Source organism: Oncorhynchus clarkii, chromosome 7 (assembly GCF_045791955.1).
Source record: "Oncorhynchus clarkii lewisi isolate Uvic-CL-2024 chromosome 7, UVic_Ocla_1.0, whole genome shotgun sequence".
Classification (NCBI taxonomy): Eukaryota; Metazoa; Chordata; class Actinopteri; order Salmoniformes; family Salmonidae; genus Oncorhynchus; species Oncorhynchus clarkii.
Window position 1 is genome coordinate 78,466,567 of NC_092153.1, and position 15,024 is coordinate 78,481,590.

The following is a 15,024-nucleotide window of genomic DNA, read 5'->3' on the forward strand; positions in this document are numbered from 1 at the left end:
GGAGTTTACAGTCTATTGTTCTGTCTGACCCCAGCCCTGTCATGTATTACAGGTGGAGTTTACAGTCTATATTGTTCTGTCTGACCCCAGCCCTGTCATGTATTACAGGTGGAGTTTACAGTCTATTGTTCTGTCTGACCCCAGCCCTGTCATGTATTACAGGTGGAGTTTACAGTCTATTGTTCTGTCTGACCCCAGCCCTGTCATGTATTACAGGTGGAGTTTACAGTCTATTGTTCTGTCTGACCCCAGCCCTGTCATGTATTCACAGGTGGAGTTTACAGTCTATTGTTCTGTCTGACCCCAGCCCTGTCATGTATTCACAGGTGGAGTTTACAGTCTATTGTTCTGTCTGACCCCAGCCCTGTCATGTATTACAGGTGGAGTTTACAGTCTATTGTTCTGTCTGACCCCAGCCCTGTCATGTATTACAGGTGGAGTTTACAGTCTATTGTTCTGTCTGACCCCAGCCCTGTCATGTACTACAGGTGGAGTTTACAGTCTATTGTTCTGTCTGACCCCAGCCCTGTCATGTATTACAGGTGGAGTTTACAGTCTATTGTTCTGTCTGACCCCAGCCCTGTCATGTATTACAGGTGGAGTTTACAGTCTATAGTTCTGTCTGACCCCAGCCCTGTCATGTATTACAGGTGGAGTTTACAGTCTATTGTTCTGTCTGACCCCAGCCCTGTCATGTATTACAGGTGGTCTAGTCTGACCCCAGCCCTGTCATGTATTACAGGTGGAGTTTACAGTCTATTGTTCTGTCTGACCCCAGCCCTGTCATGTATTACAGGTGGAGTTTACAGTCTATTGTTCTGTCTGACCCCAGCCCTGTCATGTATTACAGGTGGAGTTTACAGTCTATTGTTCTGTCTGACCCCAGCCCTGTCATGTATTACAGGTGGAGTTTACAGTCTATTGTTCTGTCTGACCCCAGCCCTGTCATGTATTACAGGTGGAGTTTACAGTCTATTGTTCTGTCTGACCCCAGCCCTGTCATGTATTACAGGTGGAGTTTACAGTCTATTGTTCTGTCTGACCCCAGCCCTGTCATGTATTACAGGTGGAGTTTACAGTCTATTGTTCTGTCTGACCCCAGCCCTGTCATGTATTACAGGTGGAGTTTACAGATTGTTCTGTCTGACCCCAGCCCTTACAGTATTACAGGTGGAGTTTACAGTCTATTGTTCTGTCTGACCCCAGCCCTGTCATGTATTACAGGTGGAGTTTACAGTCTATTGTTCTGTCTGACCCCAGCCCTGTCATGTATTACAGGTGGAGTTTACAGTCTATTGTTCTGTCTGACCCCAGCCCTGTCATGTATTACAGGTGGAGTTTACAGTCTATTGTTCTGTCTGACCCCAGCCCTGTCATGTATTACAGGTGGAGTTTACACAGTTCTGTCTGACCCCAGCCCTGTCATGTATTACAGGTGGAGTTTACAGTATTGTTCTGTCCCAGGTGGAGTTTACAGTCTATTGTTCTGTCTGACCCCAGCCCTGTCAGCAGGTGGAGTTTACAGTCTATTGTTCTGTCTGACCCCAGCCCTGTCATGTATTACAGGTGGAGTTTACAGTCTATTGTTCTGTCTGACCCCAGCCCTGTCATGTATTACAGGTGGAGTTTACAGTCTATTGTTCTGTCTGACCCCAGCCCTGTCATGTATTACAGGTGGAGTTTACAGTCTATTGTTCTGTCTGACCCCAGCCCTGTCATGTATTACAGGTGGAGTTTACAGTCTATTGTTCTGTCTGACCCCAGCCCTGTCATGTATTACAGGTGGAGTTTACAGTCTATTGTTCTGTCTGACCCCAGCCCTGTCATGTATTACAGGTGGAGTTTACAGTCTATTGTTCTGTCTGACCCCAGCCCTGTCATGTATTACAGGTGGAGTTTACAGTCTATAGTTCTGTCTGACCCCAGCCCTGTCATGTATTACAGGTGGAGTTTACAGTCTATAGTTCTGTCTGACCCCAGCCCTGTCATGTATTACAGGTGGAGTTTACAGTCTATTGTTCTGTCTGACCCCAGCCCTGTCATGTATTACAGGTGGAGTTTACAGTCTATAGTTCTGTCTGACCCCAGCCCTGTCATGTATTACAGGTGGAGTTTACAGTCTATTGTTCTGTCTGACCCCAGCCCTGTCATGTATTACAGGTGGAGTTTACAGTCTATTGTTCTGTCTGACCCCAGCCCTGTCATGTATTACAGGTGGAGTTTACAGTCTATAGTTCTGTCTGACCCCAGCCCTGTCATGTATTACAGGTGGAGTTTACAGTCTATAGTTCTGTCTGACCCCAGCCCTGTCATGTATTACAGGTGGAGTTTACAGTCTATAGTTCTGTCTGACCCCAGCCCTGTCATGTATTACAGGTGGAGTTTACAGTCTATTGTTCTGTCTGACCCCAGCCCTGTCATGTATTCACAGGTGGAGGTCTACATTTTATCTGTGCATATTTACCTATGGCATTCGTTTTCTATGGCAGGTGAGATTTGTGGTGATTGTGTGTATATTACATTTTTTCCTATTGATGTAACATTGGTGTACTGAATTGAGACTGACTGTGTTTGTCTGTGTTGTACAGTGCCCATGGATGTGGGATACACACCACTGCTGGTACAACTACCCCTACCAGGTGATGTTATACAGGCTTCCTCTTTATTTGGTTGGATGTATTTTGGAATGATAGAGTACTTCCTAGTAAACCCAGGAGGGTACAAGAAGACAACAGTATGGTATACACGTTCAATAATGTCTTTATCCGTATTAACAAAAACCCTGTCTGTCTTGGTCCCTGTTGGTATCTAACAGGTCCTGACCCCAGGCCTGTACCACTACTATGTGACTGAGCTGGGCTTCTACTGGTCCCTCATGTTCTCTCAGTTTACTGACATCAAACGCAAGGTGAGACGGGCAACAGATGCTGTCTGTTTGATGGGAACGTACACACACACACACAGCGCTACTTGAAAGGGGAGAAAGACTGGCCTCTAGATGTAAAAACAAACTACTAGGTATGCTGAGATATTTATTTCTGTTGTGAAATACAGGTCAGGTGTAGGGATGTCCTTGATTCCACTGGATTAGAGCAGTTTAGTATCGTTATGAAAGGTTTTTTATTTTTATTTTAATTAGGCAAGTCAGTTAAGAACAAATTCTTATTTTCAATGACAGTCTAGGGGTTAACTGCCTGTTCAGGGGCAGAACGACAGATTTGTACCTTGTCAGCTCGGAGGTTTGAACTTGTAATCTTCCGGTTACTAGTCTAACGCTCTAACCACTAGGCTACCCTGCCGCCCCATTATGAAACGTTGCATGGGTTCTGCTCAGAAATGCTGTTAGTTTCAACCTCTAAATGCCTAGTTCCAGCACAGGGGACAGGATTTATAGTTATGTGATATTAGGATAATAATATTCCATCATGGATTCCATGTGGGCAAGAAAATCTGGCCGGGGTTGGATAAGGCTAAAGCTATGTTGGAGTTTGTAAGACTGAGATTAGGATTACAGTGCATTCGGGAAGTATTCAGACCCCTTGACTTTTTCAAAATTTTATGTTACCGCCTTATTCTAAAATAGATTAAAAAAAATGTTTTCCCCTCTTCAATCTACACAGAATACCCCATAATGACATCACAATACCCCATAATGACATCACAATACCCCATAATGACAAAGCAAAAACAGGTTATTAGAAATGTTTGCTAATTTATTCAAAATAAAAAACTGAAATATTACATTTACATAAGTATTCAGACCCTTTACTCAGTACTTTGTTGAAGCCCCTTTGGCAGTGATTACAGCCTTGAGTCTTCTTGGGTATGACGCTACAAGCTTGGCACACCTGTTTTTGGGGAGTTTCTCCCATTCTTCTCTGCAGATCCTCTCAAGCTCTGTCAGGTTGGATGGGAAGCATTGCTGCACAGCTATTTTCAGGTCTCCGGAGATGTTCGATCTGGTTCAGGTCCGGGCTCTGGCTGTGCCACTCAAGGACATTCAGAGACTTGTCCCGAAGCCACTGCGTTGTCTTGGCTGTGTGCTTAGGCTCTTTGTCCTGTTGGAAGGTGAACCTTCTGTATGAACATTCTGTATACTTCTGGCCCTTCTTTGGACAATGTGTTAACAACCCTCCAGGCAAGCTTCAATGCCATACAACTCTCCTTCCGTGGCCTCCAAATGCTCTTAAATACAAGTAAAACTAAATGCATGCTCTTCAACCGATCGCTGCCTGCACCTGCCCGCCTGTCCAACATCACTACTCTGGACGGCTCTGACTTAAAATACGTGGACAACTACAAATACTTAGGTGTCTGGTTAGACTGTAAACTCTCCTTCCAGACCCACATCAAACATCTCCAATCCAAAGTTAAATCTAGAATTGGCTTCCCATTTCGCAACAAAGCATCCTTCACTCATGCTGCCAAACATACCCTTGTAAAACTGACCATCCTACCAATCCTCGACTTCGGCGATGTCATTTACAAAATAGCCTCCAATACCCTACTCAACAAATTGGATGCAGTCTATCACAGTGCAATCCATTTAGTCACCATAGCCCCATATACTACCCACCATTGCAACCTGTACGCTCTCGTTGGCTGGCCCTCGCTTCATACTCGTCGCCAAACCCACTGGCTCCATGTCATCTACAAGACCCTGCTAGGTAAAGTCCCCCCTTATCTCAGCTTGCTGGTTACCATAGCATCACCACCTGTAGCACGCGCTCCAGCAGGTATATCTCTCTGGTCACCCCCAAAACCAATTATTTATTTGGCCGCCTCTCCTTCCAGTTCTCTGCTGCCAATGACTGGAACGAACTACAAAAATCTCTGAAACTGGAAACACTTATCTCCCTCACTAGCTTTAAGCACAAACTTTCAGAGCAGCTCACAGACTACTGCACCTGTACATCTATAATTTAGCCCAAACAACTACCTCTTTCCCTACTGTATTTATTTTATTTATTTATTTATTTAGCTCCTTTGCACCCCATTATTTCTCTCTCTACTTTGCACATTCTTCCACTGCAAATCTACCATTCCAGTGTTTTACTTGCTATATTGTATTTACTTTGCCACCATGGCCTTTTTTTGCCTTTACCTCCCTTATCTCACCTCATTTGCTCACATCGTATATAGACTTGTTTATACTGTATTATTGACTGTATGTTTGTTTTACTCCATGTGTAACTCTGTGTCGTTGTATGTGTCGAACTGCTTTGCTTTATCTTGGCCAGGTCGCAATTGTAAATGAGAACTTGTTCTCAACTTGCCTACCTGGTTAAATAAAGGTGAAATACAAAAAATAAACCTTCGTCCCAGTCTGAGGTGCTGAGCTCTCTGGAGCAGGTTTTCATCAAGAATCTCTCTGTACTTTGCTCCGTTCATCTTTGCCTCGATCCTGACTATTCTCCCAGTCCCTTCTGCTGAAAAACATCCCCACAGCATGATGCTGCCACTACCATGCTTCACCGTAGGGATGGTGCCAGGTTTTCCTGTCACCAGAGAATTTTGTTTCTCAATGTCTGAGAGTCTTTAGGTGTCTTTTGGCAAACTCCAAGCCAACAACCATGTGCCTTTTACTGAAAAGTGGCTTCCGTCTGGCCACTCTACCATAAAGGCCTGATTGCTTTATGGTAGAGTTGTCCTTCTGGAAGGTTCTCCCATCTCCACAGAGGAACTGAAGAGCTCTATCAGAGTGATCATCTGGTTCTTGGTCACCTCTCTGACAAAGGTCCTTCTCCCCTAATTGCTCCGTTTGGTCGGGCGGCCAGCTCTAAAAAGAGTCTTGGTGGTTCCAAACTTCTTCCATTTAAGAATGATGGAGGCAACTGGGTTCTTGGGGACCTTCAATGCTGCTGACATTTTTTGGTACCCTTCACCAGATCTGTGCCTCGACACAATCCCGTCTCGGAGCGCTATGGACAATTCCTTCAACCTCATGGCTTGGTTTTTGCTCTGACATGCACTGTCAATGTGGGGCGTTATATAGACAGGTGTGTGCCTTTCCAAATCATATCCAATCAATATAGTTTACCACAGGTGGACTCCAATCAAGTTGTAGAAACATCTCAAGGATGATCAATGGAAACAGGATGCACCTGAGCTCAATTTCGAGTCTCTTAGCAAAGGGTCTGAATATTTATGTAAATAAGGTATTTCAGATGTATTTATTTTTAACATAAATTTGCAAAACTTTAAATAAATAAAAAACTGTTTACGCTTTGTCATTATGGGGTATTGTGTGTAGATTGCTGAGGATTATTATTTTTTTATCCATTTAAAATAAGGCTGTAAGGGCTATGAATACTTTACAAAGATACTGTAAGACTAAGATTTTTTTCAAAGCACTTTGCTGTCTTGTGAATAGTAGTGGAAGTGAATGTAGGCCCTGTTTTTGGTATGCTGAAGTACAGAAGAATCAGAAAGGAGTTCTAGAACCAGTCTCTTTCTGTTTCTCAGACTTATTGAATTATCTCAAGTCATTATTTGTATTTGATGTGCTCAGGAAGGGAGCAGTTTAACCAGGAAGTGCCAGATAAGTCAAATATGTAGACTGGTAGGATACTGTAAATGCTTCATCATCATCAGGACGTGGAGGGAGTCTTTTAGTCATTGTAGCTGTCAGTTTGTCTGGTCATTGTAGCTGTCACTGGACATGTCCTCAGTGTGACAGAGTCATAGACTGTCTGTTTATTTTAGTGTCGTTGCTTCAAAGTGTTCATCTCTGACCTTGGCTTACAGTGCTCCCTGTCTGTTTCTGTGTCTTACTGCTACTGGAAATAGTAGATCATGTCTTACTGTTACTGTAGAAGAGTAGATCATGTCTTACTGTTACTGTAGAAGAGTAGATCATGTCTTACTGTTACTGTAGAAGAGTAGATAATGTCTTACTGTTACTGTAGAAGAGTAGATCATGTCTTACTGTTACTGTAGAAGAGTAGATCATGTCTTACTGTTACTGTAGAATAGTAGATAATGTCTTACTGTTACTGTAGAAGAGTAGATCATGTCTTACTGTTACTGTAGAAGAGTAGATCATGTCTTACTGTTACTGTAGAAGAGTAGATCATGTATTACGGTTACTGTAGAAGAGTAGATCATGTCTTACTGTAGAAGAGTAGATCATGTCTTACTGTTACTGTAGAAGAGTAGATCATGTCTTACGGTTACTGTAGAAGATTAGGTCATGTCTTACTGTAGAAGAGTAGGTCATGTCTTACTGTAGAAGATTAGATCATGTCTTACTGTAGAAGAGTAGGTCATGTCTTACTGTAAAAGAATAGATAATGTCTTACTGTTACTATAGACGAGTAGATCATGTCTTACTGTAAAAGAGTTGATCATGTCTTACTGTAGAAGAGTAAGTCATGTCTTACTGTAGAAGAGTAGATCATGTCTTACTGTAGAAGAGTAGATCATGTCTTACTGTAGAAGAGTAGATCATGTCTTACTGTAGAAGAGTAGGTTGTGTCTTACTGTAGAAGAGTAGGTCATGTCTTACTGTAGAAGAGTAGGTTGTGTCTTACTGTAAAATAGTAGATCATGTCTTACTGTAGAAGAGTAGGTCGTGTCTTACTGTAAAATAGTAGATCATGTCTTACTGTAGAAGAGTAGGTCATGTCTTACTGTAGAAGAGTAGGTTGTGTCTTACTGTAAAAAAGTAGATCATGTCTTACTGTTACTGTAGAAGAGTAGGTCATGTGCAAGTACACAACTCCTAGTTTTCCATACAAAGGCACAAACACTTGCACACATTGAAAGGAGAGTAGTCTCGAGTTGCCACACTTCCAAGTATCATTTTCCTTCAGTTATTGATTTTCTGATAGATTGTGAGAACCAGACATCGAGGTTCATAAGAGGTAAACTAGGAAGTCAGATTATTTACCAGTTATTATAGGGAGCTCCTATAAATTATTTCTGCCGTTTTAACGCAACATATAAATGTGTATCTGCATCCAATATCTAACAGTATTCCAGAATTTCCCTGTAACATTTCTGTAATGACCCAGTTGCTGTGACAACCTCCTGGTTCGTTATGAACCAGTTGCTGTGACAACCTCCTCCTGGTTCGTTATGACCCAGTTGCTATGGTAACCTCCTGGTTCGTTATGACCCAGTTGCTGTGACAACCTCCTCCTGGTTTGTTAGGACCCAGTTGCTGTGACAACCTCCTCCTGGTTCGTTAGGACCCAGTTGCTGTGACAACCTCCTGGTTCGTTATGACCCATTTGATGTGGTAACCTCCTCCTGGTTCGTTATGACCCAGTTGCTGTGGTAACCTTCTCCTGGTTCGTTATGACCCAGTTGCTGTGACAACCTTCTCCTGGTTTGTTATGACCCCGTTGCTGTGACAACATCCTCCTGGTTCGTTATGACCCAGTTGCTGTGACAACCTCCTCCTGGTTCGTTATGACCCAGTTACTGTGGTAACCTCCTCCTGGTTCGTTATGACCCAGTTGCTGTGGTAACTTCCTCCTGGTTCGTTATGACCCAGTTGATGTGGTAACCTCTTCCTGGTTCGTTAGGACCCAGTTGCTGTGGTAACCTCCTGGTTCGTTATGACCCAGTTGCTGTGGTAACCTCCTCCTGGTTCGTTAGGACCCAGTTGCTGTGGTAACCTCCTCCTGGTTCCTTGTTGAATTGCAGGACTTTCCCATCATGTTCATCCATCACCTAGCAACAGTGAGCCTGATCAGTTTCTCCTACGCTAACAACATGCTACGTGTCGGGAGCCTGGTGATGTGTGTCCATGATGCATCAGACTTCATACTGGAGGTCAGTGGGTATGGACGGACACACACACACACACACACACACACACACACACACACACACACACACACACACACACACACACACACACACACACACACACACACACACGGGCTCAGTTCCAGTGTCCACATTTATAAACTAGCATACTACTTAGATTGAGTTGGCCATGCATTTTCAGTGATATGCTAGTGTAGATACTGGAATGTACATCAGTCTTATTTCTCATGAAGAAGGAACTTCTGGTGTGACATGGAACATTGTCAGACACAGAAACTAGTAGGTACATTCAATTATATCAAGCTTTTTCTACTCCTCTTTTTCAGGCAGCCAAGCTGGCCAACTACGCCAAGTACCAGCGCTTGTGTGACTTCCTGTTTGTTCTGTTTGCAGTAGTCTTCTTCATCACACGGCTCGTCATCTACCCTCTACGGTTAGTGAACCTCTGGTTGTCATCTACCCTCTACGGTTAGTGAACCTCTGGTTGTCATCTACCCTCTACGGTTAGTGAACCTCTATGGTTGTCATCTACCCTCTACGGTTAGTGAACCTCTGGTTGACATCTACCCTCTACGGTTAGTGAACCTCTGGTTGTCATCTACCCTCTACGGTTAGTGAACCTCTATGGTTGTCATCTACCCTCTACGGTTAGTGAACCTCTGGTTGTCATCTACCCTCTACGGTTAGTGAACCTCTGGTTGACATCTACCCTCTACGGTTAGTGAACCTCTATAGTTGTCATCTACCCTCTACGGTTAGTGAACCTCTGGTTGTCATCTACCCTCTACGGTTAGTGAACCTCTGGTTGACATCTACCCTCTACGGTTAGTGAACCTCTATAGTTGTCATCTACCCTCTACGGTTAGTGAACCTCTGGTTGACATCTACCCTCTACGGTTAGTGAACCTCTATAGTTGTCATCTACCCTCTACGGTTAGTGAACCTCTGGTTGACATCTACCCTCTACGGTTAGTGAACCTCTATGGTTGTCATCTACCCTCTACGGTTAGTGAAACTCTATGGTTGTCATCTACCCTCTACGGTTAGTGAACCTCTGGTTGTCATCTACCCTCTACGGTTAGTGAACCTCTGGTTGACATCTACCCTCTACGGTTAGTGAACCTCTATAGTTGTCATCTACCCTCTACGGTTAGTGAACCTCTGGTTGACATCTACCCTCTACGGTTAGTGAACCTCTATAGTTGTCATCTACCCTCTACGGTTAGTGAACCTCTGGTTGACATCTACCCTCTACGGTTAGTGAACCTCTATGGTTGTCATCTACCCTCTACGGTTAGTGAACCTCTGGTTGTCATCTACCCTCTACGGTTAGTGAACCTCTGGTTGTCATCTACCCTCTACGGTTAGTGAACCTCTGGTTGTCATCTACCCTATATGGTTAGTGAACCTCTGGTTGTCATCTACCCTCTACGGTTAGTGAACCTCTGGTTGACATCTACCCTCTATGGTTAGTGAACCTCTGGTTGTCATCTACCCTCTACGGTTAGTGAATCTCTATAGTTGTCATCTACCCTCTACGGTTAGTGAACCTCTATAGTTGTCATCTACCCCCAATGGTTAGTGAACCTCTGGTTGTCATCTACCCTCTACGGTTAGTGAACCTCTGGTTGTCATCTACCCTCTACGGTTAGTGAACCTCTGGTTGTCATCTACCCCCTACGGTTAGTGAACCTCTGGTTGTCATCTACCCTCTACGGTTAGTGAACCTCTGGTTGTCATCTACCCTCTACGGTTAGTGAACCTCTGGTTGTCATCTACCCTCTACGGTTAGTGAACCTCTGGTTGTCATCTACCCTCTACGGTTAGTGAATCTCTATAGTTGTCATCTACCCTCTACGGTTAGTGAACCTCTGGTTGTCATCTACCCTCTACGGTTAGTGAACCTCTGGTCGTCATCTACCCCCTACGGTTAGTGAACCTCTGGTTGTCATCTACCCTCTACGGTTAGTGAACCTCTGGTTGTCATCTACCCTCTACGGTTAGTGAACCTCTGGTTGTCATCTACCCTGTACGGTTAGTGAACCTCTGGTTGTCATCTACCCTCTACGGTTAGTGAACCTCTATGGTTGTCATCTACCCTCTACGGTTAGTGAACCTCTGGTTGTCATCTACCCTCTACGGTTAGTGAACCTCTATGGTTGTCATCTACCCTCTACGGTTAGTGAACCTCTGGTTGACATCTACCCTCTACGGTTAGTGAACCTCTGGTTGACATCTACCCTCTACGGTTAGTGAACCTCTGGTTGACATCTACCCTCTACGGTTAGTGAACCTCTATGGTTGTCATCTACCCTCTACGGTTAGTGAACCTCTGGTTGTCATCTACCCTCTACGGTTAGTGAACCTCTGGTTGTCATCTACCCTCTACGGTTAGTGAACCTCTGGTTGACATCTACCCTCTACGGTTAGTGAACCTCTGGTTGACATCTACCCTCTACGGTTAGTGAACCTCTATGGTTGTCATCTACCCTCTACGGTTAGTGAACCTCTGGTTGACATCTACCCTCTACGGTTAGTGAACCTCTGGTTGTCCTACCCTCTATGGTTAGTGAACCTCTGGTTGTCCTCTACCCTCTACGGTTAGTGAACCTCTGGTTGTCATCTACCCTCTACGGTTAGTGAACCTCTGGTTGTCATCTACCCTCTACGGTTAGTGAACCTCTGGTTGTCATCTACCCTCTACGGTTAGTGAACCTCTATAGTTGTCATCTACCCTCTACGGTTAGTGAACTTCTATGGTTGTCATCTACCCTCTACGGTTAGTGAACCTCTGGTTGTCATCTACCCTCTACGGTTAGTGAAACTCTATGGTTGTCATCTACCCTCTACGGTTAGTGAACCTCTGGTTGTCATCTACCCTCTACGGTTAGTGAACCTCTGGTTGTCATCTACCCTCTACGGTTAGTGAACCTCTGGTTGTCATCTACCCTCTACGGTTAGTGAACCTCTGGTTGTCATCTACCCCCTACGGTTAGTGAACCTCTGGTTGTCATCTACCCTCTACGGTTAGTGAACCTCTGGTTGTCATCTACCCTCTACGGTTAGTGAACCTCTGGTTGTCATCTACCCTCTACGGTTAGTGAACCTCTGGTTGTCATCTACCCTCTATGGTTAGTGAACCTCTGGTTGTCATCTACCCTCTATGGTTAGTGAACCTCTGGTTGTCATCTACCCTCTACGGTTAGTGAACCTCTGGTTGTCATCTACCCTCTACGGTTAGTGAACCTCTGGTTGTCATCTACCCTCTACGGTTAGTGAACCTCTGGTTGTCATCTACCCTCTACGGTTAGTGAACCTCTGGTTGTCATCTACCCTCTACGGTTAGTGAACCTCTATGGTTGTCATCTACCCTCTACGATTAGTGAACCTCTGGTTGTCATCTACCCTCTACGGTTAGTGAACCTCTGGTTGACATCTACCCTCTACGGTTAGTGAACCTCTGGTTGTCATCTACCCTCTACGGTTAGTGAAACTCTATGGTTGTCATCTACCCTCTACGGTTAGTGAACCTCTGGTTGTCATCTACCCTCTACGGTTAGTGAACCTCTGGTTGTCATCTACCCTCTACGGTTAGTGAACCTCTATGGTTGTCATCTACCCTCTACGGTTAGTGAACCTCTGGTTGTCATCTACCCTCTACGGTTAGTGAACCTCTATGGTTGTCATCTACCCTCTACGGTTAGTGAACCTCTGGTTGTCATCTACCCTCTACGGTTAGTGAACCTCTGGTTGACATCTGCCCTCTACGGTTAGTGAACCTCTGGTTGTCATCTACCCTCTACGGTTAGTGAAACTCTATGGTTGTCATCTACCCTCTACGGTTAGTGAACCTCTGGTTGTCATCTACCCTCTACGGTTAGTGAAACTCTATGGTCGTCATCTACCCTCTACGGTTAGTGAACCTCTGGTTGTCATCTACCCTCTACGGTTAGTGAACCTCTGGTTGTCATCTACCCTCTACGGTTAGTGAACCTCTGGTTGTCATCTACCCTCTACGGTTAGTGAACCTCTATGGTTGTCATCTACCCTTTACGGTTAGTGAACCTCTGGTTGTCATCTACCCCCAATGGTTAGTGAACCTCTGGTTGTCATCTACCCCCAATGGTTAGTGAACCTCTGGTTGTCATCTACCCTCTACGGTTAGTGAACCTCTATGGTTGTCATCTACCCTCTACGGTTAGTGAACCTCTGGTTGTCATCTACCCTCTACGGTTAGTGAACCTCTATGGTTGTCATCTACCCTCTAGTATACGTGCAACACTGGGGTGTATCCACTTGGAACCAAACGGAAGTAAATGGGCTGAAACAGGGAGGCGCCTACCTGAATACATCCCAGTTACCATCTACCCTCTATGGTTATCCATCTACCCTCTATGGTTATCCATCTACCCTCTATGGTTATGGTTATCCATCTACCCTCTATGGTTATCCATCTACCCTCTATGGTTATCCATCTACCCTCTATGGTTATGGTTATCCATCTACCCTCTATGGTTATCCATCTACCCTCTATGGTTATCCATCTACCCTCTATGGGTATCCATCTACCATCTATGGTTATCCATCTACCCTCTATGGTTACCCATCTACCCTCTATGGTTACCCATCTACCCTCTATGGTTATCCATCTACCCTCTATGGTTATCCATCTACCCTCTATGGTTATCCATCTACCCTCTATGGTTACCCATCCACCCTCTATGGTTATCCATCTACCCTCTATGGTTATCCATCTACCCTCTATGGTTATCCATCCACCCTCTATGGTTATCCATCTACCCTCTATGGTTATCCATCTACCCTCTATGGTTATCCATCTACCCTCTATGGTTATCCATCTACCCTCTATGGTTACCCATCTACCCTCTATGGTTACCCATCTACCCTCTATGGTTATCCATCTACCCTCTATGGTTATCCATCTACCCTCTATGGTTACCCATCTACCCTCTATGGTTATCCATCTACCCTCTATGGTTACCCATCTACCCTCTATGGTTATCCATCTACCCTCTATGGTTATCCATCTACCCTCTATGGTTATGGTTACCCATCTACCCTCTATGTTTATCCATCTACCCTCTATGGTTACCCATCTACCCTCTATGGTTATCCATCTACCCTCTATGGTTATCCATCTACCCTCTATGGTTATGGTTACCCATCCACCCTCTATGGTTATCCATCTACCCTCTATGGTTATCCATCTACCCTCTATGGTTATCCATCTACCCTCTATGGTTATGGTTACCCATCTACCCTCTATGGTTATCCATCTACCCTCTATGGTTATGGTTACCCATCTACCCTCTATGGTTATCCATCTACCCTCTATGGTTATCCATCTACCCTCTATGGTTATCCATCTACCCTCTATGGTTATGGTTACCCATCCACCCTCTATGGTTATCCATCTACCCTCTATGGTTATCCATCTACCCTCTATGGTTACCCATCTACCCTCTATGGTTACCCATCTACCCTCTATGGTTATCCATCTACCCTCTATGGTTATCCATCTACCCTCTATGGTTACCCATCTACCCTCTATGGTTATCCATCTACCCTCTATGGTTACCCATCTACCCTCTATGGTTATCCATCTACCCTCTATGGTTATCCATCTACCCTCTATGGTTATGGTTACCCATCTACCCTCTATGGTTATCCATCTACCCTCTATGGTTACCCATCTACCCTCTATGGTTATCCATCTACCCTCTATGGTTATCCATCTACCCTCTATGGTTATGGTTACCCATCCACCCTCTATGGTTATCCATCTACCCTCTATGGTTATCCATCTACCCTCTATGGTTACCCATCTACCCTCTATGGTTATCCATCTACCCTCTATGGTTATCCATCTACCCTCTATGGTTATGGTTACCCATCTACCCTCTATGGTTATCCATCTACCCTCTATGGTTATCCATCTACCCTCTATGGTTATGGTTACCCATCCACCCTCTATGGTTATCCATCTACCCTTTATGGTTATCCATCTACCCTCTATGGTTATCCATCTACCCTCTATGGTTATGATTACCCATCTACCCTCTATGGTTACCCAGCTACCCTCTATGGTTATCCATCTACCCTCTATGGTTATGGTTACCCATCTACCCTCTATGGTTATCCATCTACCCTCTATGGTTATCCATCTACCCTCTATGGTTATGGTTACCCATCTACCCTCTATGGTTATCCAACTACCCTCTATGG

The 15,024-nt window shown here is 44.5% G+C and overlaps 1 protein-coding gene across 2 annotated transcripts in view; it reads left to right on the forward strand.

Moving 5' to 3' along the window:
• Positions 1-15,024, forward strand: part of LOC139413883 (ceramide synthase 5) — a 38,052-nt gene that overhangs the window by 17,978 nt on the left and 5,050 nt on the right. For both annotated transcript variants that reach the window (XM_071161722.1, XM_071161723.1), the window contains exons 4-8: positions 2,432-2,489; positions 2,589-2,639; positions 2,816-2,908; positions 8,653-8,781; positions 9,105-9,211. In XM_071161722.1, coding sequence (XP_071017823.1) covers positions 2,432-2,489; positions 2,589-2,639; positions 2,816-2,908; positions 8,653-8,781; positions 9,105-9,211 — 438 coding nt within the window. The remainder of the gene's footprint in view (positions 1-2,431; positions 2,490-2,588; positions 2,640-2,815; positions 2,909-8,652; positions 8,782-9,104; positions 9,212-15,024) is intronic.